Here is a 21146-nt window from a genome sequence, read left to right as displayed (position 1 = left end):
GGCTAATAATGAACTTTGAGATTTAATGTGCAGTTTAAGGTTGTGAAGCAGATTCCGAGGTCATACAGAGAGCAGCAGCAGCCTGTTGCATAATAGATCTGATGCCACTCAGCAGCCCAGTTTCAGCTGTGGTTTTGCTGCCCTCTAGCGGCGGCAGCGTTCACTACAACGACAACAAATGGGTAATTGGAACTGAGCTGTTTATTTGTACTTTAAGGCACAGTCACTGTATGCACTTACTTTCACCAATCTTCTTCCTGTAGTGTGACATGTGAACATGTACATAGAAAATGGGACATGGGAAGTGCAGTTAAGGCAAGTGGTGCCAAGTAGGTATGAGACAGAAGACATTTGTGACCATTATCCACAGGAGTCTTGCATTAAATAACATTTAAAATTCACAAAAAAAAACAAATCGCAGAAATTACCATTAAAATTGCACAGTCTGTAAAATCCAGTTGAATCTAAAATTAGATTTCATCTAAGCATTAATAATTATAACAATAAAGGACCACAGCCTTTTTTTTTTTTTAAACATTTCTTCATGATGAATATCCACAGATCTTTTACAAATATTCCATAGCATAACCTTAAAAGTCTTATTTCTACTTAATGTCTTCATCTGTAGTGAGCTTCATCATAGTATATAAGAAGCCATTGGGGCTTTAAAACCACTGTTACTAGCCTGAGAAAGACTACAGTCGCCCAGTGAGGAAAACAGGCAGAGGAAGTTCAAATAAGCGGCATTATTTATGTCCCCTCGCACCCTTCATGTTCTATCCGTTCGTCTGCAGTCACGGGCAGGATGAGGTGAGAAATACGGCTCCATAATCCACTGTATTTGTCAAGGTCCATCCTGTCAAAAGATACAGGATGGCCACTGGAGAGGAACTTCTTCTGAAGGTGGTCGTCCACCATCTCCTCTACAGTACTCAAATGACTCTTGGCAAGAGTCTCCTCCTCATCCTCCAGCAGTACTGTGAAGATCAGGCATGTCTTCTTGTAAGCAGCGTTTTCGTGGTCGCAGTAGCGATAAAAAATAAGGGTGGAGCCCGGAGGCAGCTCCTCAAAGCGGTGAATGACAGCCACCGGTTTGTCTCCTTCGAAAGCTCCCTGCAGCTTGCTGTCAATTTCCAGTTTGACCTGGTCGCTGTCCTGGCTGGCTTTGCTGGCTCCGTCGATGTGGAGGATGGAGGCGTTGAGGGCCAAAGAGAAGGCGGAGGCCAGGCCCTGAGCCATGCAGTGCAGTGTCCTCTCAGCCCTGAGACCTGCAGTGAGGATCAGACTGACTGGCTCTGTGGGCTGGGCCATCTGGAGGTGCCTCAGCATGTGGATCCTGCTCCTGGTCCACAGCTCAGCACGCTGGTTTGGGAACTGAGTCTTTAATTTATCCATCTGCTTGAGGAAGATGTCTATTTGCCGCACATCTTTTTTCTGAGGTGGAGACTCAGGTTGGAGGAGATACTGCACCAGGATGGCAACAACTACCGCTACACCCACTGCTAACAGGTATCTTCTACTTCCTATGGAGAGAAGGCACATGCGTGGTGATGAACGTGCATCAAGTAATACACAACAAACAGTGTTAGTGAACTGTTTTTTTAAGGACAATCATCGAGACGCTATGGCCTAAAAAAAAACAGGTTGATGCAAACTTAACTAAACTAAACGAGCCAACCACTAGATGTCACGTGTGCAGCTACGTGTCTGTGCTCCCTCACTGGCTTCCCACCTGTGAACACATTCATTAATTTTAATTTCAGAAAAGTCAGACTCACTCTCTCCAGCGTTAGTATTTGACTTATTGTTACCTGAGGTTTCTTGCTTTGGTCTTGCTTTGGGTCCATCTACTCGGTCCTCCTCTCTGACACCCGGGGTTAATGGAGCAGTTGTTTCTGGTGCTTTCTTCTCCCCAGTGTGGCAGTCTCCTGATAATAACAGTTCATCTTCAACAACAGCTCAAGCTTCGGTGTCTTCACTAGTTACATTTTCAGTGGGATTTAAAAAGTGCAGTGAGAGTTGCCTTTTTAATCACACAGAATTAAAGCACAAATTTACATTTTCTTAAAATGTATCTTACAAATACTCATATGCCAATTAAATACAGTTGTTAGCTGCTATAATTGCTTCTCTATTCCATGAAAAGATCCCTTTCTAACAGGATTTTAATATAAGTGATGGGGGACAAAATCTCATTCTGTGTAAAAATGAGATTTCAGCAGTCTGAGTTAGTTAAAGAGGGTATCTGACTCTTTTTAGTATCAAAGACGATGAAAAAGACACCACAAAGTACCACTATAAACAAAGCAACCAATTACATGACATGGTAAAATGCAGGATGCAAATTAGATGGCTAGCCTGCACACACTGCAGTGACTAGTTTAGGTGCTTTGGCCACAAGACTGTAATTTTGTCTCTGCAAACAGCCACACAAAGCTTGCAAAGTGCACTTGCCTGTTTCCAAACCTTGAATTTAGAATATGTAGAACAACAGAAAATTGTGTGGTATTAAATGGCAGAACGGATTTCTGTAACTGAGCAAGATGTCCATATGTTTTAAGGTAAATGCAATGGGCATGATTAAACCTCACAAGAGACTCACTGTCTAAAGTTATGGCATTGGTGCAAACTATTTGAGCTCTGCACCCATTCCACAGAACACAACACCACACCACAAGCGCTGCGTAGAACACACAATAAACTGACCTGAGCAGAACAAAGTAAGCTGGGCCATGTCACAAAATGACACTTGTTAGAGGCCTGTATCAAGCTTTACCAAACTGAGTAAAATGTAGTTGCCCTGGCTCTTTAAAAACTGTAAATACAATGAATAATAATGTCTGAATCACCTCTCATAACACTACAATTGTAACACTCACTGGAAATATCTTCACCTATCGTGGTCGGCTGCTCAGTTCTTGCTGGCTCTCTGTTGTAATCACCATGACTTCCGTCATCAGCCTGAGGTGGGTTGCTGGCCTCATCTAGGGAAGGAGATCCTTCTGTAAGAGGCGCCACCGTCTCCTCTGCTGAACCATCGTCTGTAGCAAAAACAGAAATTAAGTGTCATCTGTGTCATAGTCTGTGTCATTTACTCGGTGATCTCAATGACACTAACAAAACATAAAGGGCAAAGTAACAAAATTACCTCCGAGACTTCCACTAACCACTGGATCTGTAGGTTCAGTAGTGTCCTGAGTGGTAGGACCAATGGTTTCAACAGTATTTCTCTGTCCATCTTTCCCATCCTCAGCAGAGATTTCCTCTGAGGATGCTGTGTCCTCCTGCATATCATCTTCTTCCTCAGGAGCTAAATCTGTCCGCAGGCGGTTTACGTCATCTGACCAAATGGGAGAAAAAAAACAAAAAAAAAAAACAGGTTGATGCAAACTTAACTAAACTAAACGAGCCAACCACTAGATGTCACGTGTGCAGCTACGTGTCTGTGCTCCCTCACTGGCTTCCCACCTATGAACACATTCATTAATTTTAATTTCAGAAAAGTCAGACTCACTCTCTCCAGCGTTAGTATTTGACTTATTGTTGCCTGAGGTTTCTTGCTTTGGTCTTGCTTTGGGTCCATCTACTCGGTCCTCCTCTCTGACACCCGGGGTTAATGGAGCAGTTGTTTCTGGTGCTTTCTTCTCCCCAGTGTGGCAGTCTCCTGATAATAACAGTTCATCTTCAACAACAGCTCAAGCTTCGGTGTCTTCGCTAGTTACATTTTCAGTGGGATTTAAAAAGTGCAGTGAGAGTTGCCTTTTTAATCACACAGAATTAAAGCACAAATTTACATTTTCTTAAAATGTATCTTACAAATACTCATATGCCAATTAAATACAGTTGTTAGCTGCTATAATTGCTTCTCTATTCCATGAAAAGATCCCTTTCTAACAGGATTTTAATATAAGTGATGGGGGACAAAATCTCATTCTGTGTAAAAATGAGATTTCAGCAGTCTGAGTTAGTTAAAGAGGGTATCTGACTCTTTTTAGTATCAAAGATGATGAAAAAGACACCACAAAGTACCACTATAAACAAAGCAACCAATTACATGACATGGATGGTAAAATGCAGGATGCAAATTAGATGGCTAGCCTGCACACACTGCAGTGACTAGTTTAGGTGCTTTGGCCACAAGACTGTAATTTTGTCTCTGCAAACAGCCACACAAAGCTTGCAAAGTGCACTTGCCTGTTTCCAAACCTTGAATTTAGAATATGTAGAACAACAGAAAATTGTGTGGTATTAAATGGCAGAACGGATTTCTGTAACTGAGCAAGATGTCCATATGTTTTAAGGTAAATGCAATGGGCATGATTAAACCTCACAAGAGACTCACTGTCTAAAGTTATGGCATTGGTGCAAACTATTTGAGCTCTGCACCCATTCCACAGAACACAACACCACACCACAAGCGCTGCGTAGAACACACAATAAACTGACCTGAGCAGAACAAAGTAAGCTGGGCCATGTCACAAAATGACACTTGTTAGAGGCCTGTATCAAGCTTTACCAAACTGAGTAAAATGTAGTTGCCCTGGCTCTTTAAAAACTGTAAATACAATGAATAATAATGTCTGAATCACCTCTCATAACACTACAATTGTAACACTCACTGGAAATATCTTCACCTATCGTGGTCGGCTGCTCAGTTCTTGCTGGCTCTCTGTTGTAATCACCATGACTTCCGTCATCAGCCTGAGGTGGGTTGCTGGCCTCATCTAGGGAAGGAGATCCTTCTGTAAGAGGCGCCACCGTCTCCTCTGCTGAACCATCGTCTGTAGCAAAAACAGAAATTAAGTGTCATCTGTGTCATAGTCTGTGTCATTTACTCGGTGATCTCAATGACACTAACAAAACATAAAGGGCAAAGTAACAAAATTACCTCCGAGACTTCCACTAACCACTGGATCTGTAGGTTCAGTAGTGTCCTGAGTGGTAGGACCAATGGCTTCAACAGTATTTCTCTGTCCATCTTTCCCATCCTCAGCAGAGATTTCCTCTGAGGATGCTGTGTCCTCCTGCATATCATCTTCTTCCTCAGGAGCTAAATCTGTCCGCAGGCGGTTTACGTCATCTGACCAAATGGGAGAAAAAAAACAAAAAAAAAAAACAGGTTGATGCAAACTTAACTAAACTAAACGAGCCAACCACTAGATGTCACGTGTGCAGCTACGTGTCTGTGCTCCCTCACTGGCTTCCCACCTGCGAACACATTCATTAATTTTAATTTCAGAAAAGTCAGACTCACTCTCTCCAGCGTTAGTATTTGACTTATTGTTGCCTGAGGTTTCTTGCTTTGGTCTTGCTTTGGGTCCATCTACTCGGCTTGATACAGCTTGAACAAGTGTCATTTTGTGACACTTGTTCAAGCTGTATCAAGCTTTACCAAACTGAGTAAAATGTAGTTGCCCTGGCTCTTTAAAAACTGTAAATACAATGAATAATAATGTCTGAATCACCTCTCATAACACTACAATTGTAACACTCACTGGAAATATCTTCACCTATCGTGGTCAGCTGCTCAGTTCTTGCTGGCTCTCTGTTGTAATCACCATGACTTCCGTCATCAGCCTGAGGTGGGTTGCTGGCCTCATCTAGGGAAGGAGATCCTTCTGTAAGAGGCACCACCGTCTCCTCTGCTGAACCATCGTCTGTAGCAAAAACAGAAATTAAGTGTCATCTGTGTCATAGTCTGACTGAATATGCTTGATTTTCAATTTTTGAGAAACCTCTTTTCATTTCTATTCCAGATCTGTTATATGGTCAGAACTACTCGCTTTTTCTTCAACCTACCTACAAGTTCATTTACAACAAGTTTACAAGGATAATTGTAGATGACACATTACTAATAACATAAGACAGATATGACAAACTACTGTAGTAACAATTTTAAGTGAAGTGCAGAGACAAGACATTCTGTGATACCATTAACTTACACATGAACACATCACATGTATGTATACATGCATGTTTTATATATACATGTGGTAAAAAATACATACTTATGAGGGACCACGGGAAAGACAAACACAACAACCATCACACTGAGCAAATGGCACACTGACATTATAACATTTACTTACTTTTAATATCAGCCTGCTCCAATTCTGCACCATTGCCCATTTTAGTCTCTCCATTTGTGGATGCAGATGAGTCTTGTTTGGTGAGATAGAGACCATATTTGATTGGTACAGTACATGCAGATTAGTAAAGATACATTGAAGGGATTAGTTTGATCTTGCTTTAATATTTTACCTTCTGAGAGCTGCTGCTTTACATTTGGAGCAATGAATGCCTCCTCTTGTTTGTGCTCATCACTTGATGGGACTTGCATCATATTTGTGGACAGCGTTTCTTCATCCCTGACTTCTGATTTAAAAAAGTAAATAGTGACATATCACGTAGGCATACATTTATAGCACTATTTTGTGTTTGTGTTGTATTTATGTTTTCAAAACATACACTAGTCCAGTATGACTGATATCTGGTTTTTATCATTGGGGTTACAGTACCTGGTGTGTGCTGGTGGGTGTCTTGCTCTGCCATGACTTTGGATGGGGGCAGTTCACTCAAGATGGTTCACCGGGCGGCTCAAAAGCTGCATTTAAAAATATTGGAGATAACATTTGTTTTACAAGCTAAGACCCGGGCGCATTTATCAGTGTTGACCAGTTACTCATCACATGTCCAAAGTCCCAGGTGATGTTGTCAGTGATGTTGTCACACCATCATTAGTCTTTAAAACAGTTTAAACTCCCCACGTTTTCAATGAACAACAGTTTGACACAGATAACATGCAAGGTTATCGATCAGTGAAACTGTCAACACACAAAACAATTAATGTACATACTCAAAGAATCATTAAACTGTCACTGTAACGACGTTTTCTGTAAATAGCAGCCAGTAACAGTTAATTTACCCTGTAGGCAAACCGAAGACAATAGTTAGCAGTTAGTTAACCAGTTAGTTAATTAAGTGGTTAGAAGCATATAAAATGTATGTTCATTGCTGATTAGTTAAGCAGCTAGCAGGTTAACTGACAGACAGGTTAGCTAGCTTAAGCTAGTCGGCAGAGAGATGCTACTTTAGCTAACGGTTCGCAAAATCATGCACTACTGTAAAAGCCGCCTTCTTGTAACTTAATTAATGTATTTTTTAAGTTGTTGCTCACAATTATCATTTCGTACCAGAGGTATCTTCGATCACATCGGCGTGAGGTATGACCTAGGTTCCGTAGGTTTTTAGTTATTGCTAACGCTACGTGTGGCGCTCGGGCAGAGCACCAACTTCCGGGCGGAACGTTCTGCAGTGTCCGTGTTTCTGTGGACATAATTTGCTGCATCCCATTTCCGGACTTCAAACTGTTCCCCCTAGCAATTACGAGGAAGTCAGTTATGTGTCTCAAGTGATGTTTTTGCCTTCCCCCGAGTTGTAGCTAATTTCTAATGGATTCCAGTGTTTCTGAAAATAAGGCGCCTTGCCCCTTGAGGCGTTCAACGAGGCAGTCATCGGGTAGAGGTGAGCTTATATGCCACTCAGCTAGCTTAGCCTTCGAAGCTAGCTGAGTTCACTCAAAGTTTAACAAGACCTTGAATTTCTGCTTTAACGCTAGCTGACTTTTTCAGTTCAGATTGTCATCAGAGTAGGAAACTATAAGCAAATGAGCTTTACGTCAACATCTAGGAGTTCTTTGTCATTTTATTCATTGTGCAGTGGCTGAGGACATTCACTCGTTATAATCAGTTCTTTCTATTCCTTAGTATTGAGATATGAGCCGACCCCCAGGAATCCTCTGAAGAGGACCAAACGGGGGTCAGAGGACCAGGCTCCTGGTGCTGTGAATGGATCCAGAGATGTGGAGACTGGTACAGAGGATGAAGGTGGGATGGTCCATTTGACAGTATTCACCTACTTACAGCAACACTTATTTCACAGACTGTTTAAGGTGATGGGGGGGGGCTTTCGTTTTCATAACAGAGTCTCCGGGCAAGAAGAGCCGGCTAGAGGCTGGAGAAGCAGTGGGCGACAGTGGTGATGAGAACGAGATGGATGTCGAAGAATCAGGAGAGGATCTAGAGAAAAATGAAGACCAGGAAATTGATACTCTACAGGATCCCTCTCATGGCACTAGTAAACCAAAAATATGCCAAGGTTAGGGCTGCAACTAATGATTATTTTCTTATCGCTCGTTTTATGCAACCAACAGTCCAACATTTAAATGTATATCACTGACAATTATATAGAACACAAAAATGCAGCAAACTCTCACACACACACTTGAGAGCTTTAACCAGCAAACAATTGGCATTTTTGCTCAGACTAACCAATTATTAACCAAAGATAAACCAATTATTGGAATTGTTGTATGGCTAACTAATTCTAACTAACTAACCAATTCATCAACTTATTGTTTCAACACTGACGAAGGTCACAGGTCATGCTTTGGGATTTTGGAAATATTATTGGAACACAGTTGGCTGTGTGTCCACTAAAGCAGGTGTTAATAAATTATTAATTTCTAAATAAGTACAGTCATATCACAGTCATCAGATCTCAGTTACAGCCTCACCAACTTTTGACTTATATTTGGCAGAATCTATCTAATCTGCAAGTCTGCAGTCATTTTTGATTTTCATTCACTTTTCGGATTTAATCACATGCATTTTAGTGGTTTTATTATTTTACAAAGGTTTTTCTTCTGTGTAAATCAGGCGCCCTCGGAGATGTGAATTTATCGCCTCGTGTAGTGCTCGGTCGACTCAGTCACACTGTAAATGCAGATGCAGACTGTCCGAAAACCAAGAGAGGTAGGGAAACGCTATAGCTTCATTCTGCATGGGGACGATTACGTCAAAGGAACATAATACAGTTGGCTTAATCTGGCTTGTTTGTTTTCAGTACGATCATCAACAAAAGGACCTATAGCGCCCACTCAGCCTGCAGCGCAAATCAGATCACCAGACAGCCATGATACGTTGACCTCTAAGATCACCAGCATGGCCGAGTACAAGAGGAAGATGGAGGTCAAAGCCAAGAGCTCTGGTATTGTAGACATGTTTGTTTAGGCTGATTTTAGTCACGAGAATTATGTTGAGCACCTGTTCGATGGATTTACATCTTTATTTTTGAAATTATGTCTCATCTTCAGAGATGCCGATAGTTAACCACCGTGTCCAAAGCGGTTATCTCACCTCGGAGAAATCCTCCACAGCGCGACAATATGTGAAAAACATTCCGACACAAAAAGAAACTGTTCAGTACAAAAAACAAGGTATTTCAACTGAATATGACAGTCCTCAGCAGCATCTAATGGGACATTTTTGACACTGATTTAACAAAATTTCCTCTTTCAGTGATAAAGAAAACTGTTATCAAGAGAAGCTCTGGGTATTCCTGCAGAGGTAAACTATAAACATTTTAGTTACATTATCTTACATCCAAAGATACTTGTTCTGCATTGTTTGCTGTACTGCATTTTTCAATCTTTTCTTCTGTCCTTTCAGGATTCATGTGGTATTTATGTCGTTGGGTGCTCCTGGTGCTGCTCAGTTATGCAGTCTTGCTGGGGTACAAGAACAGCCCTATACTCCGAAGGACTGCAGGTGGTGTAGAGCATCCACCCAGGGCTGTAAACCCAGAAATGTTTGCAGATCACTTGTCTCTACTTGAGACTCAGTTCCCCAGTCAGCGGGCTGAGTTGTGGAAGAGGAGCAAAATCCACCTGGAGAGGCACCTCAAAACAGCCCAGCCCACAGAGCCAGTCAGCCTCATCTTTACTGCTGGCCAAAGAGCAGAGAGGACACTGCACTGCCTGGCACAGCGGCTGGCTGCCTCCTTCTCGTCTGCCCTCAATGCCTCTGTCCTCCACATCGATGGAACCAGCAAAGCCAACCAGGACAGCGATGAGGTGAAGCTGGACATTGACGGTCAGTTGAAAGCAGCATTTGAAGGAGACAAACCCGTGGCTGTCATTCATCGCTTCGAAGAGCTGCCGCCGGGCTCCACCCTCATCTTTTATCGCTACTGCGACCATGAGAACGCAGCATACAAGCGTGTGTTCTTGTTGTTTACTGTGTTGCTGCTTCAAGATGAGGTCAGGAGCGAGCAGAGTCTTAAAGAGGTGGAGGAGATGGTGCAGGACTATGTCCAGGAAAAGCTGGTGAGCTCCAGCAACCAAACGGGCTTCAATAAAATGGACAGTGACAAGTACGGTGGACTGTGGAGCCGCATCTCCCATCTTATCTTGCCTGTGGTGTCTGAGAAGCAAATCGAGCAGAAAGGATGCTGACAAACCAAGCTGGCATCAAAGACAGTCAGGACACCAGTTTGGACCAATCTGATCCCTCTTGGAGCTGTACAGAAGCTATGAAACAGAGACATGTTAGATTTTGCATATAGACTTGAGTTAAAATGTTTGAAGGCTGTGTTAAACTCTCTCTGTCAGAGATGAGATTGCACTCAATCTGCAATCCAGTGCTAATAATTCAGTTGTTTAACTGCTCACAAGATTTCCAGCACTAAGTTGCATATGACTGACTACTTGTACAGACTTTGCACAAGGAAGAAACAGTGGTGTTGCACCATCATTCCATTTCCGAGGCAGGGTGTGAGATCCACATTGCAGCTTTGACATACAATACATTGTTTTCTCCTTGTTCTGTATCATAAATCTTTATCCACAGACATGACCCGTTTAACACGTGTTTTTGGTAAATGATCACAATTATATTGTATTCTACCAAAAACTATTTCATCTTCTCAGGACATCTTTATTTTAGGTGTAAATTCATATTTCTGGTTCTGTATCCAGCCTCTCAGACAGTTGATCGCTTACTTTAAACAAATTTTTCTTGTTCATTTGTGGATGTGTGTCGCTTCATTCTCTTGTTAACACAGTTAGATTGGTTTTACACTAAAAATGTTTGCTTTTGCTTTCACTATCCATTGTACTGGCTTTTATCTCGGAATGTGTATGTTTGTGATATTTTTTTGCTTTCCTAGACTGAAATATTTTGTGATAGCAGCATGCGTTTGTGTGTGTATATGTATAAATGAATGGTTTGTTCTTTGCACCTCTCATCAAGAAACCACTGAAATATACAGGTTTTCACTAAGTGATTTGAATTTGTAAAAAGAAATGTGCCTTAAACACACATATGGAGAAGATTAAATTATATTTGAAAAGTACCAAATCACTCATAAATCATTTGAAACTGTTTCTGTAAGGTTTCTTGCAGATTTGTGCAAATTTGAATTTTAAAATACAGGAAACAGTTATTTGTTATTTTGTGAAAACATGAATTTCTCTTAAGTTAACATTCTGAGATGAATTTTGCTTTGCTCATATAAATAAATGTACCTACCTCTTTATTTTCAATAAATTGTATTTTGTTTACTAAAAGATTTTATTGTACTGGTCACAGTTGTGCTTCTACTGTGTGCTGAGTTTGCAGAACAGTGGTACAGAAAAAGTTTGCCATTCGTGACTTTTATAATGCAATCAATTTTATTTATGTAGCAACTCTCCATACATAGTTACAAAGTGTATAACAGTCAAAACAATCCACACATTGTAAAACAAAGGGAGTAAAAGGCAAGGCAGGAGGCAGGAGTTCAATCATTTACTTAGTGGTATGGCTACATACTAAAGATAGTTAACTATTAATGGATTCAAAATACAAAGCAGCAGAGTTTCAAAATCTGTTTCATGACTGAGTGATAATTACAGACATGGTAAACAGTATATTGTCCACATAACTTATCCAGATCAAAACTGTGTGTGTTCTGTGCTTTTTTTTTTTTGGCAAGTGCTAATGAACGTGAAGTTGCTGCACTATTTTGTTAGTGTGGCTGATTAGTCTGCCTCCATGTCTTGGCAGGAGTTGGATTATTGGATTGAGTCACCTGATTGTGAGCACACTTCAAAAGAATCATAAAATTGCTGCTTGTTTATGAACCATGCCTTGCTGTAGGCACTACCATGGCTGTAGATAAAAAAATATATATATATACATACATACCTCATGGGCCCATTCTGATATAATTACATCAAGACAACATGTGGTAAAACTTAATATCTCTTCAAATTATAACTTTATAACTTCAAACTTTTCATACTGAGCACTATGACATGTTCTATTTATCCTTACACTGTGAACTCTGAGCCTTTCCATGACGTCAGAAACCACTGATTTAAGCAACAACAGGCTGAGTCATGAGATCCGCAGACTGAGACTTTACACTTCACGAATGTGTTGTAGTTTCATGTCATGACCTATTTCATCCTATCTAGATAAAATCCCGACACCCATATATTCCGACAATGATGGCTGCAAGGAAAGCTGTGGCTCCACTGTTGAGGATTACCAAGACAGCAATAACAGCCACCCGTGCTGCACAGAGCTTCTTCTGAAATTCAGAGGTGCAGTGTTGCAAAAAAGTCAGGAAGTTTCATTGTAACTGTAAGCTTGATTTGCCATGGTGCATATTCTCATGGCAACACAAAACACGTTCATGAAGTGGACAGGCTCTCACCTTATGACTTTGCTGCCTCGAGGTCAGACTCTCTTGAAAACTCTCTGTAATAGAAAATAGTGATCAATATTACTTTGTTCTTCATACGATCATCCATCATCCATACAGTTTTTCATATTGTATTGTATAGTATCGTATTCAGACAGCACATACTACAAGTCATTCACCTATTTTGAATACGAAAATCCAAATTATAAACAGGAAAATCCACACTGTGTAAGCAATCATCACTTTCAGGAGCCAAAACTCGTTCGTGTTCTTTCTGCAGTTGTCAAGCTCCAAAATACCAACAAAGACGACAGCAACTGTGTGAAAAACAGATGTGGAAATAAAGTCAAAGCAATAAACAGGCAGTGGCAACTATCTGAAGAGATGCAAGATTGATTAGTTCGTCTCTGATGAAAAAATAGTTTGACATTCTCAGAAAAATGCTTATTTGCATTCTTGTGAAGAGTTATATGAAAAGACGTATAAAACACTCATATTTGTCTGGAAAATATTCTGCTACAGCCAGCAGCAGAACCAGACCAGTTTGCAGTATCTGTGTTTTTTTTACTGGACAGGTGGAATTAATCTTCTCACCTGAAGCCTTGAAAAATAACAATGGTGTGTGCAACTGCTTGATGAGAATAGGACCATGGATGGGAATACAGTACAAACATATAGTGTTGCTACTCTGTGCGGTTGTAGTGCCTACAGTCTGAATTGAAGCATATTTCCCAAAATGTCATACTATTGCTTGAAAGACATCAAACAAGTCTTCTCACAGAGCAAAATTAGTGCATCAAATTTTAAAATCAGGTGAATCTCCTTACTTGTCAAAGTCACTTGAATGATAAAACACAGTTTGACAGCAACACCACAGATCTCCTTTCTTGAACAAAGCAAAAGAGAAACAAAAACAGCTGTGCACTAAGTGTTGATGTGTGGGTTAAGTCGAATATTCAGGCAGAAAAAGAGGAGTTTGACCTACCGCTCCTGACAGGGTCCAATTGACAGAGAGAGAATAACCAGCTCTATGAAATTAATCACTATCACTGCACAGGTGAGACCAAGGGCAGTGACCTAAACACACACACACAGGAGGAGACGTACATAAAGGTTCATGCACAAATGTCAAGAATAACCTTAGAACAAGTGAGAAATGTGGTCGTAGATTTGAAGAAATGTTGCACATGTAATACTCACATTACAGGAATCACCTACACAAAACAAGATCGCGGCTGCTATTTCAGCCGCCATACAAAGCAGACTGCAAAATATACTTGACGCCTGCAAAAGAAATACAATGCATTTTTAATCATCTTGAAACATCTGAATAATTAGTATTCATTTAGTGTTTGTTTTTTAAGGGCACAGGATATTGAGGGAGCTAAAAATGTCATTTAACGTTTGTAGTCTATACTGATTTGCTTCTCTGTTAAAAGGATTACATTATTTAATTATTTCATTTCATTACATTAAAAAAAAAATCAGAAAAAGCACATCAATATATACGAAACTCAGACAGTGAACCGAAAACGCTAATGACAACATAAAAGTTTACTGTGTACTTCTTTCTTGCCATTTATGCTTTTTCTCATTGTTTTCTGCAAAAGTTATTGGTGGGGTCTGCCATTTCAGTGGCAGATTCAAATTAGCAACATATAGTACATGAGGAATTTACAGGAAATGGCACAAGAATGCAGAATGAGGATGATCTAACCTCACCAATTCATGTCTTACCACACTCAGACGATGGGAAAAGAGGCTGTTGTGGAGGACAGCTGTGAGTATATCTGACAGCTCCTGAGGAGAGGTACAGCGAGAGAAAAATTAATATCCTTGTATAAATTGTTTTTGACAACAGTGTCTCACCATGTAACAGCTTAATATAAAATGGAATTTGCTTATGGGTTGGGGTCATGGGTGGGTTTATGAGAGCCATACCATTTTCACTTCCACTAAAAGACTGACGATAGACATCAACGCAGTACCTGTTCGCTGAAGGAAAATTAAGAGAAACAATGAGGAGCTCTGTAAATACATTTTTTTTGTTTTTTACAAAATGTCAAAAAACAAAACAAAAAAATCTCTCTCCTTACCTCCTCAATATTTATTCTAGTTACATTTAGTTTTGGTGTAATTGGCTTTGTAGTACTTGCTGTTGTAGTACTTGGCTGTGTAGTACTTGCTGTTGTGGTACTTGGCTGTGTAGTACTTGCTGTTGTGGTACTTGGCTGTGTAGTACTTGCTGTTGTGGTACTTGGCTGTGTAGTACTTGCTGTTGTAGTACTTGGCTGTGTAGTACTTGCTGTTGTAGTACTTGCGGTTGTGGTACTTGGCTGTGTAGTACTTGGCTGTGTAGTACTTGCAGTTGTAGTACTTGCGGTTGTAGTACTTGCAGTTGTAGTACTTGGCTGTGTAGTACTTGCCGTTGTAGTACTTGGCTGTGTAGTACTTGCGGTTGTAGTACTTGGCTGTGTAGTACTTGGCTGTGTAGTACTTGGCTGTGTAGTACTTGCAGTTGTAGTGCTAATTGTAGTGCTTGGCACAGTGCTTGCAGTAGTACTAGGTTGAGTAGTTGGTGGTGGTGTGGTGAGTAGAATTGGATTGAAAGGCTCATCCACTCGTTCCCAGAATATGTCTTCAGACTGAACAAACGTGGCTCTGAAACATATCAGACAGCCGCAGGTGTTAATGCCAGTACTTTTGCTCTCAATTGTAATATTAAATAAACCTGGAGCAGCTTTATTGGTAACTTTTGTAGATCTGTTGAAGTGTTCGAATACCTGAAAGTGATATTTAGCTCTTCTTCCTGCGGTATCCAGGTAACTTTTATCAAAGTCTTTCTTTGGTTGTTTCTTTGACTAACAGCAGTGTTCTGAGGACAGTGACAAAAGTAAAGCAACAACTGTAAGAAAGCTTGAAAAGGCTTTGACCTTAAATTTGATCAATTCAAGTTCATTAAAATTTCTTAGTTAAAGTAGACACAGAAAGTATGGATATTCAATTTATCGATTGATAAATTGATCCATTTATCACCTCTAATACTCTAATAATAGTGAAATAATGGTGGTTACTTACTGCTACACCCTCACATGTCAGGAGTCGAGCAGAGAAAGATGGAAGCAGGGTGAAGCTTCCAAGACGATGGTTTTCCTCCACCCTGTTTGTTTCTCGTGCCTCCAACATAAATCCCCTGAACGGTGTTGATTGTAGGCTCTGGAGAGAAACTGAAAAATGGTTTGAAGATTTATCACAGCGAAGGTGGAGGATCAGAAAAGGAAGACAGAGATAGTAATAACTCTGCGCTTGGTGAATGACCACTGCAACAAAGACCGATGGTGATAAACAAATATCCAGGAGAAGGGCTCCACTTGTCTCCATACCTGTAATAGGATCTCCCTTTCTGCCAAGTTCGTAAGTGATCTCATAGGGTGGGTCAGTGCTCTGAGGAGGAAAAGCTACCCCGTTTCGTCCTCTATGCACAGGTGACATTGTGCCACATGCCTCTGGGAAGGCACCGTCTGAATACCCATGCGCCTTTGTGAAGATACTATAGCCAATCAACATCCACAACCACATCTGTAACACAACACAGTCGTTTTTTACTTTAAAAGTCTATACAAACTCCGCAAGAACAGAGAAATTTGTTGTCTCTCTCTCACGGCTACGGGAAAAAAATGACGGAGTTCTTGCAGCTTGTTCTCAACACATCATCTGGACAGAACTTTTTTCTTGTTTAGTGTCCAAGAACTAGACTTGTGTGATTGGTCAGAAATGTAGCCGTGGTTAATGCAGAAAAGCAGAATGTTGTCATTCCCATGCATGACGTGTGCTGCAGTGGGAGGGCCCTATGAGGACTTCCCAGGAGTTCTGCAATTGAGTTTCTCGTGAAGTATGACATGTCCTGGCAAGACCAGGCCACCTAGATAAAACTAACAAATTTCTCTCTTCTTGAGTATGTATAGACCTTAAGGGTTTTTGACTGCGTTGACATATTTATAATCCCCAAATTGTAGAACAAAGTAGTAATACAACAAAGACAACAACAAAGCTATGATACTGTATGATACTGTCATACTGTTCGCCCTATATGGACACTGCTAGATTGAAGTCAGCTCTTAATTTATTTCTCTTGGAAAATAGAGATAATTTTAACTAAATAAGGCCTAAAAAGAAAAGTAAATAGGTAAATGGTAAAAGGTAAAGGTAAATAGTGAGCATTTTTAGACTGTCTCCCACTGTTTCATTCAAATTCAGACTTGGATTTAAAGCTTTTTAAAACCTCAGTGGGACGTAATGAAATATATACTGATAATCACTGTTGTTTTATAACAGCTTTCTCTTACCTTAAATGAAGTGTTGTTATACAACGACCATGAAACTATATCTTGTCACAGTACAACCTTGGACTGTCAGTGAACTCAAGGAAAAAACTGCTGCTCAAGAAAAACAGAGGAAACTTTGGAAAGTCTTCATACACATGTATCCTCCATCCAGGACAGTTAGACACCGTTGGACATGCTATGTCTGCCAGAGAGTGGTGCAACAACTCTGCGAACCGAATGAGGAAGTTAGAAATGGCAATCTAAGTGCACTCCTTAACCCACCCCCACACACACATAGCTGAAATAATAAACAAAGTACAGCTTCACTTTACTTGCGATTGGACCTTATCATACTTTGCTGGTTTCCCAGCAGACTGTAGTTTCTTTAAATGCTCCAGTCTATCAATGCAGATCCAAGTCTGCAGTGTTGGTAGAAAAACAGTCCCTAGATGAGTAGCTAAATCAAATCCATGATGACACAGAGAAAAATCCTATTTGCGTTTTCACTTGGCATTATTTTTTTTTTATTGTTAGCAATTTATTGCAATATGTAAAGAAGTTTGTAACTAATGTGAAAGCAGAATCCATCTTTATTTTGCAGTAAGACATGTGGGTAAGCAGAGGGCCCTTGCAAAATGTGATGTGGTTCCATTTTATAATGGTTGACAGTGTTATATCAGTATGATACTTTTTGGGCATTTTGAAGTGTTTTCAATGGTAATACTGCTAACAATGATGCAGCAAAGCCAGCTGTAAGAATGATCACGATCTCTCTGATCATTGGGTAACTTGTGTCCAAAGGGAGTGTCCAGAGTGTGCAAACAAGCAGCGCTTTGTGTCTGATTCAATTCTACAAAGACTACAGTGCTTATTAAATTACTTTCTGTTATTTTCATAACTTTTAGCTATGTTAAAGTTTATGTCACATAAAAATGTTTTCAACTGGGTTTTACATATTACTCTTGTCCAAAGGAAGAGATGTCTGATGAGAATATTTTTCTTATTTGTCTTTAATAGATACAAATCCGTTAATGAATGTTTAATCAGGTAGAGATGCACTTTCACTAGTACTTGACAGCTCATAATGAATAAAAAAAATGCATTGTCTGTTTAAGAAATTGTAAGATATTGTTTTTTTTTTTTATTGCACACCATCCATCAAGTTTTATCAAGTTTTATTCTACAGTAACTATTAACATGTTGGCATACAACCATATTTGCTGACATTACAACAAAAGAGTTCACTAACCTCTCACAAAATGAAAATATATACAGACAATGCGATGACAAATTGTATGAAATTAGCAGAATTAATTAAAATCAGAGTAAGTAAGTAAGTGAGTAGAATATTAAGCATCATTATAAACTATTTTGCACTGTGAACATATTTGTTAGAAAGGCTCCACTTCCACGACAAACATCATATCATCTATGTCATCTTTTTAAACCAGTGATGCAGCGGTACATGTGAGGGAAATGATATAGTTGTACAGCAGCTAGTACATTGATCCACGTGAGAAGGTTTGCCTTCGAACCTGCTGTTCTTCAGCTGGAGTTTGGGGAATGAACAGTCGATGCAGCATTGACTTCAAATGACGCCTAAACTTCACCCCAACAAGTGCATAAAAGACGGGGTTCAGGCAGCAGTGAGAGAAAGCAATGAGCCGACACACATAAAAGGCATAGTCAAGCTGGATACTTGCTTCACAGCTCGCAAATGGTTCGACCAAATTGTCAGACAAAATCCTGAAAAAGATGACCACATTGTACGGCACCCAGCCGAGGAAGAAGACGGCAACAATACAGAAGACTAATTTAACTGCCCTGTTCTTCGTGTGAGATCTTGACTTTGTGATTCTCCCCAGTATTTTAATGTAGCAGAAAGAGATCACTGCAAAAGCAATCAAGAAGAAAATATTCTGCTGGGAGACACCAATGTTTTTCCACAGGGTGACTTGGTATTCACAGCCTTGAGAGTCTCCGTGCTTGTGGGGGACTGTGACGAGGGTGATGTGGAGCAGGGACGGCATGGCTGCTCCAACGCTGATTATCCACAGTATGATAGACAGAAAAACGCCGGTGTTGAAGCTCTTTGTGCTCAGGTCAGTGAGAGGGTGCACCACGATCACATACCTGTAGATGGTCATGATGGTCAGGAAGAGGATGCTGCTGTAAAACCCAGTGAAGAAGACAAAAGTCACAATTTTGCAGAGGGTCTCTGAAAACACCCATCCCCAGATGTGGTAAATGGCCCAGAAGGGAAGTCCGGTGGTGAAGACGAGGTCAGAGACGGCCAGGTTTAGGATGAAAATGTTGGTGAGAGACTTGAGGTTTTCGTACAAAGCCAGGATCACAAGGACGAGGATGTTTCCTGTGAGGCTCAGTGCGATCACAACGGAGAAGAACACGGGGACGACAATGGATCCAAATATGACCACTTCTTCTTTTTCACAGACTTCATCGCCATAGTCAAGGTCGTATTCGCTGTTATTGTACGAGTCATTCATTGCTGTTAAACTGGAGCTTAAAAAAGGAACATAGGATTAGTGTTTGCATCATTATTTTAATCATTTCATTGTTAGATGCAAATCAGCAGAGAGAAGAAAGAGTAATAATGATTAAGATTTTTTTACAATGACTTTGAGTGTATATATACTCAAGGAGGATGCACTTAATGACATTTTACACTGGAAGCATAATTGTAAAGCAGAAAGCTGACCTACCTCCTGTTCAATAGGACTGATGTGTTGTTTGATGGGAGGTCTTCTGTCTACTCACAGCGAGGCTCCAAAAGTAACTGCGTTAGTAATAAGTGATGTTTTCTGTTCCTAGTTTTCCTGGACATGGTCGTGGCTGTTTGTCTGGCCCACATCCCCGCAAAGGTCATTTGTGTACTTAAACATTATGAAACCAACCTTAAAAATTCTAAACTCAATGCCCTATAGAGAGAGAGAAAAGCCACACAAACAATCAAGCAAACAAACACATGTTTTCTTATATACCTCTGTTGGTATCTAGCCATGCAAAACAGTTTGAATAGGTTATTTCTCAAAATCTGGGGGATCAGACCAAAAAATACCTGCGTGGCTGGATACCACAGGTGTATAAGATGTGTGTTTTTGTCATTTGGATTAATCAACACTTCAAGACACCAAAAGCGAGACTTCAGATATAAGAAGTTGAATTTTAAAGCGGTACTCAGCAATTTACTGTTGCTCTTTCAAAATGCTTTGTAAAGACCGGTCAAAACGGATCTTGCAGAGCTGAGAGGCCCTGGGGTCAAACACTGGGCCTTGTATTTCCAATGTAAGCAATTGCATATTTTCATTGGACTCTCCCTGCCTGGTAAATTGAAATTTCAATTTGTCACTTTTTAAATTATAGTAGACTCCAAACTTGAAATGACAAAGCTCTTCAGTAAACATAAATATAGGCTCAATAATAGGCTCATGGGAGTTTTACTCTGCAATACAGCTAAACTGATCATTCGGTTGTAAAATCATTTGAATGCTCTTTATTTTATTTTACTTGAAATCTGGTATACTTGAAGGCTGGACATTTGCACAAGACATTTCTATTTCATTTTATTTTTAAATTGTATACTAGTCTTATGTTATATTATTCTATTTCAGATTGTAAATATATGACATATTTTATATTTTCATTTAATGTTTCCTTTTTCACTATTGTTTTTGTGCCTTAAGTGTTGGTTGTCTTGTGGTGGCTGTTTGTTGTCTGTGGGGTGTCTGTCTGTACTGCTGCCGTGACAAAGTAATTTCCTGTGAAGGATTAACAAAGGAACTATTCTTCTTCTTCTTCTAAAAAATGAGACCTCTCTAAATCTGACCAATGATCTGGGTGTCATTATATCAAACATTGGGCTATTTCAGTTATTATTTATTTATTATTCACTTACTTATAGATATCACAATAGGCCAGCACATATATCACCTGTGCTTCACTCATACAAGGCAGATGAATGATTTTTAAACAAACTTTTTGTGTGGTGGACAGAGATGCAGTTACATTAAATATATTTCAGAGGTTTGCAGGAGGCAACAACAGGGTCATCTATACCGATACACCGCTAAGTAGTGGTATGCGGATCGATACTGAAATATCGGTACCTCCGATACCAGATATTTATGTTCTAGAATCGATTCTCATATTAAAATATCGATATTTTAGTAATTTAGAGTAAACGTGTGGTTTATCATTAACAGGGACACAGTGGAAAGTAACTATACTATCAGGATCTCGTCTAAATTATACCCAGTTCCACCTCATAGTCAT

General features: G+C 40.0%; 4 protein-coding genes across 5 annotated transcripts; 1 reads left to right on the top strand and 3 right to left on the bottom strand.

Moving 5' to 3' along the window:
- Window positions 1-3: 3 nt before the first annotated feature.
- LOC139203253 (torsin-1A-interacting protein 2-like) lies at window positions 4-7237 on the bottom strand. The gene is made up of 12 exons (XM_070832944.1): window positions 7178-7237; window positions 6519-6604; window positions 6262-6375; window positions 6090-6161; window positions 5496-5657; window positions 4889-5080; window positions 4620-4781; window positions 3515-3664; window positions 3149-3340; window positions 2880-3041; window positions 1812-1928; window positions 4-1523 (listed from the first exon to the last, which is right to left on the bottom strand). The coding sequence occupies exons 2-12, from the start codon at window positions 6550-6552 to the stop codon at window positions 751-753; spliced, it is 2130 nt and encodes a 709-aa protein (XP_070689045.1). The 5' UTR covers window positions 6553-6604; window positions 7178-7237; the 3' UTR covers window positions 4-750.
- A 158-nt stretch (window positions 7238-7395) lies between these two features.
- LOC139202453 (torsin-1A-interacting protein 2-like) lies at window positions 7396-11363 on the top strand. 2 transcript variants are annotated; one of them, XM_070831941.1, is made up of 8 exons: window positions 7396-7524; window positions 7767-7886; window positions 7984-8157; window positions 8718-8813; window positions 8905-9048; window positions 9155-9277; window positions 9360-9407; window positions 9510-11363. In XM_070831941.1, exons 1-8 carry the CDS (start codon window positions 7452-7454, stop codon window positions 10292-10294), a joined length of 1563 nt encoding a protein of 520 aa, XP_070688042.1. In that variant the 5' UTR covers window positions 7396-7451; the 3' UTR covers window positions 10295-11363. The 2 variants fall into 2 exon arrangements, with proteins under 2 accessions (XP_070688042.1, XP_070688043.1); XM_070831942.1 differs by having other exon boundaries at window positions 7420-7518.
- On the bottom strand, window positions 11364-16108 carry LOC139202451 (putative ferric-chelate reductase 1). The gene is made up of 12 exons (XM_070831940.1): window positions 15912-16108; window positions 15607-15755; window positions 15312-15403; window positions 14625-15189; window positions 14470-14523; window positions 14266-14328; window positions 13729-13812; window positions 13514-13605; window positions 13356-13414; window positions 12708-12845; window positions 12541-12584; window positions 11364-12414 (listed from the first exon to the last, which is right to left on the bottom strand). The coding sequence occupies exons 1-12, from the start codon at window positions 16105-16107 to the stop codon at window positions 12295-12297; spliced, it is 1656 nt and encodes a 551-aa protein (XP_070688041.1). The 5' UTR covers window position 16108; the 3' UTR covers window positions 11364-12294.
- A 2004-nt stretch (window positions 16109-18112) lies between these two features.
- On the bottom strand, window positions 18113-19371 carry xcr1a.1 (chemokine (C motif) receptor 1a, duplicate 1). Its single transcript, XM_070831943.1, has one exon. It carries the CDS (start codon window positions 19358-19360, stop codon window positions 18350-18352), a length of 1011 nt encoding a protein of 336 aa, XP_070688044.1. The 5' UTR covers window positions 19361-19371; the 3' UTR covers window positions 18113-18349.
- Window positions 19372-21146: the final 1775 nt, after the last annotated feature.

This window comes from Pempheris klunzingeri, chromosome 6, assembly GCF_042242105.1.
Source record: "Pempheris klunzingeri isolate RE-2024b chromosome 6, fPemKlu1.hap1, whole genome shotgun sequence".
In the NCBI taxonomy this organism is placed as follows: Eukaryota; Metazoa; Chordata; class Actinopteri; order Acropomatiformes; family Pempheridae; genus Pempheris; species Pempheris klunzingeri.
This window is presented reverse-complemented; position numbering and strand designations above follow the sequence as displayed.

Excerpts from the sequence above, each read along its gene's own strand:
- LOC139203253 (XM_070832944.1), bottom strand. The coding sequence starts at position 6,552 with ATGGCAGAGCAAGACACCCACCAGCACACACCAG. Across the intron at positions 3,665-4,619 it reads GATAGGTGAAGATATTTCCA|GAGACTGCCACACTGGGGAG; the intron begins GTGAGTGTTACA and ends TGTTATTATCAG. Across the intron at positions 3,341-3,514 it reads AAATACTAACGCTGGAGAGA|ATGACGTAAACCGCCTGCGG; the intron begins GTGAGTCTGACT and ends CCATTTGGTCAG.
- LOC139202453 (XM_070831941.1), top strand. The coding sequence starts at position 7,452 with ATGGATTCCAGTGTTTCTGAAAATAAGGCGCCTTGCCCCTTGAGGCGT. Across the intron at positions 7,525-7,766 it reads GAGGCAGTCATCGGGTAGAG|TATTGAGATATGAGCCGACC; the intron begins GTGAGCTTATAT and ends TCTATTCCTTAG. Across the intron at positions 9,278-9,359 it reads TGTTCAGTACAAAAAACAAG|TGATAAAGAAAACTGTTATC; the intron begins GTATTTCAACTG and ends TTCCTCTTTCAG.
- LOC139202451 (XM_070831940.1), bottom strand. The coding sequence starts at position 16,107 with ATGTGGTTGTGGATGTTGATTGGCTATAGTATCTTCACAAAGGCGCAT. Across the intron at positions 15,190-15,311 it reads GAGCTAAATATCACTTTCAG|AGCCACGTTTGTTCAGTCTG; the intron begins GTATTCGAACAC and ends GATATGTTTCAG. Across the intron at positions 14,329-14,469 it reads TTTTAGTGGAAGTGAAAATG|GAGCTGTCAGATATACTCAC; the intron begins GTATGGCTCTCA and ends ACCTCTCCTCAG.
- xcr1a.1 (XM_070831943.1), bottom strand. The coding sequence starts at position 19,360 with ATGAATGACTCGTACAATAACAGCGAATACGACCTTGACTATGGCGAT.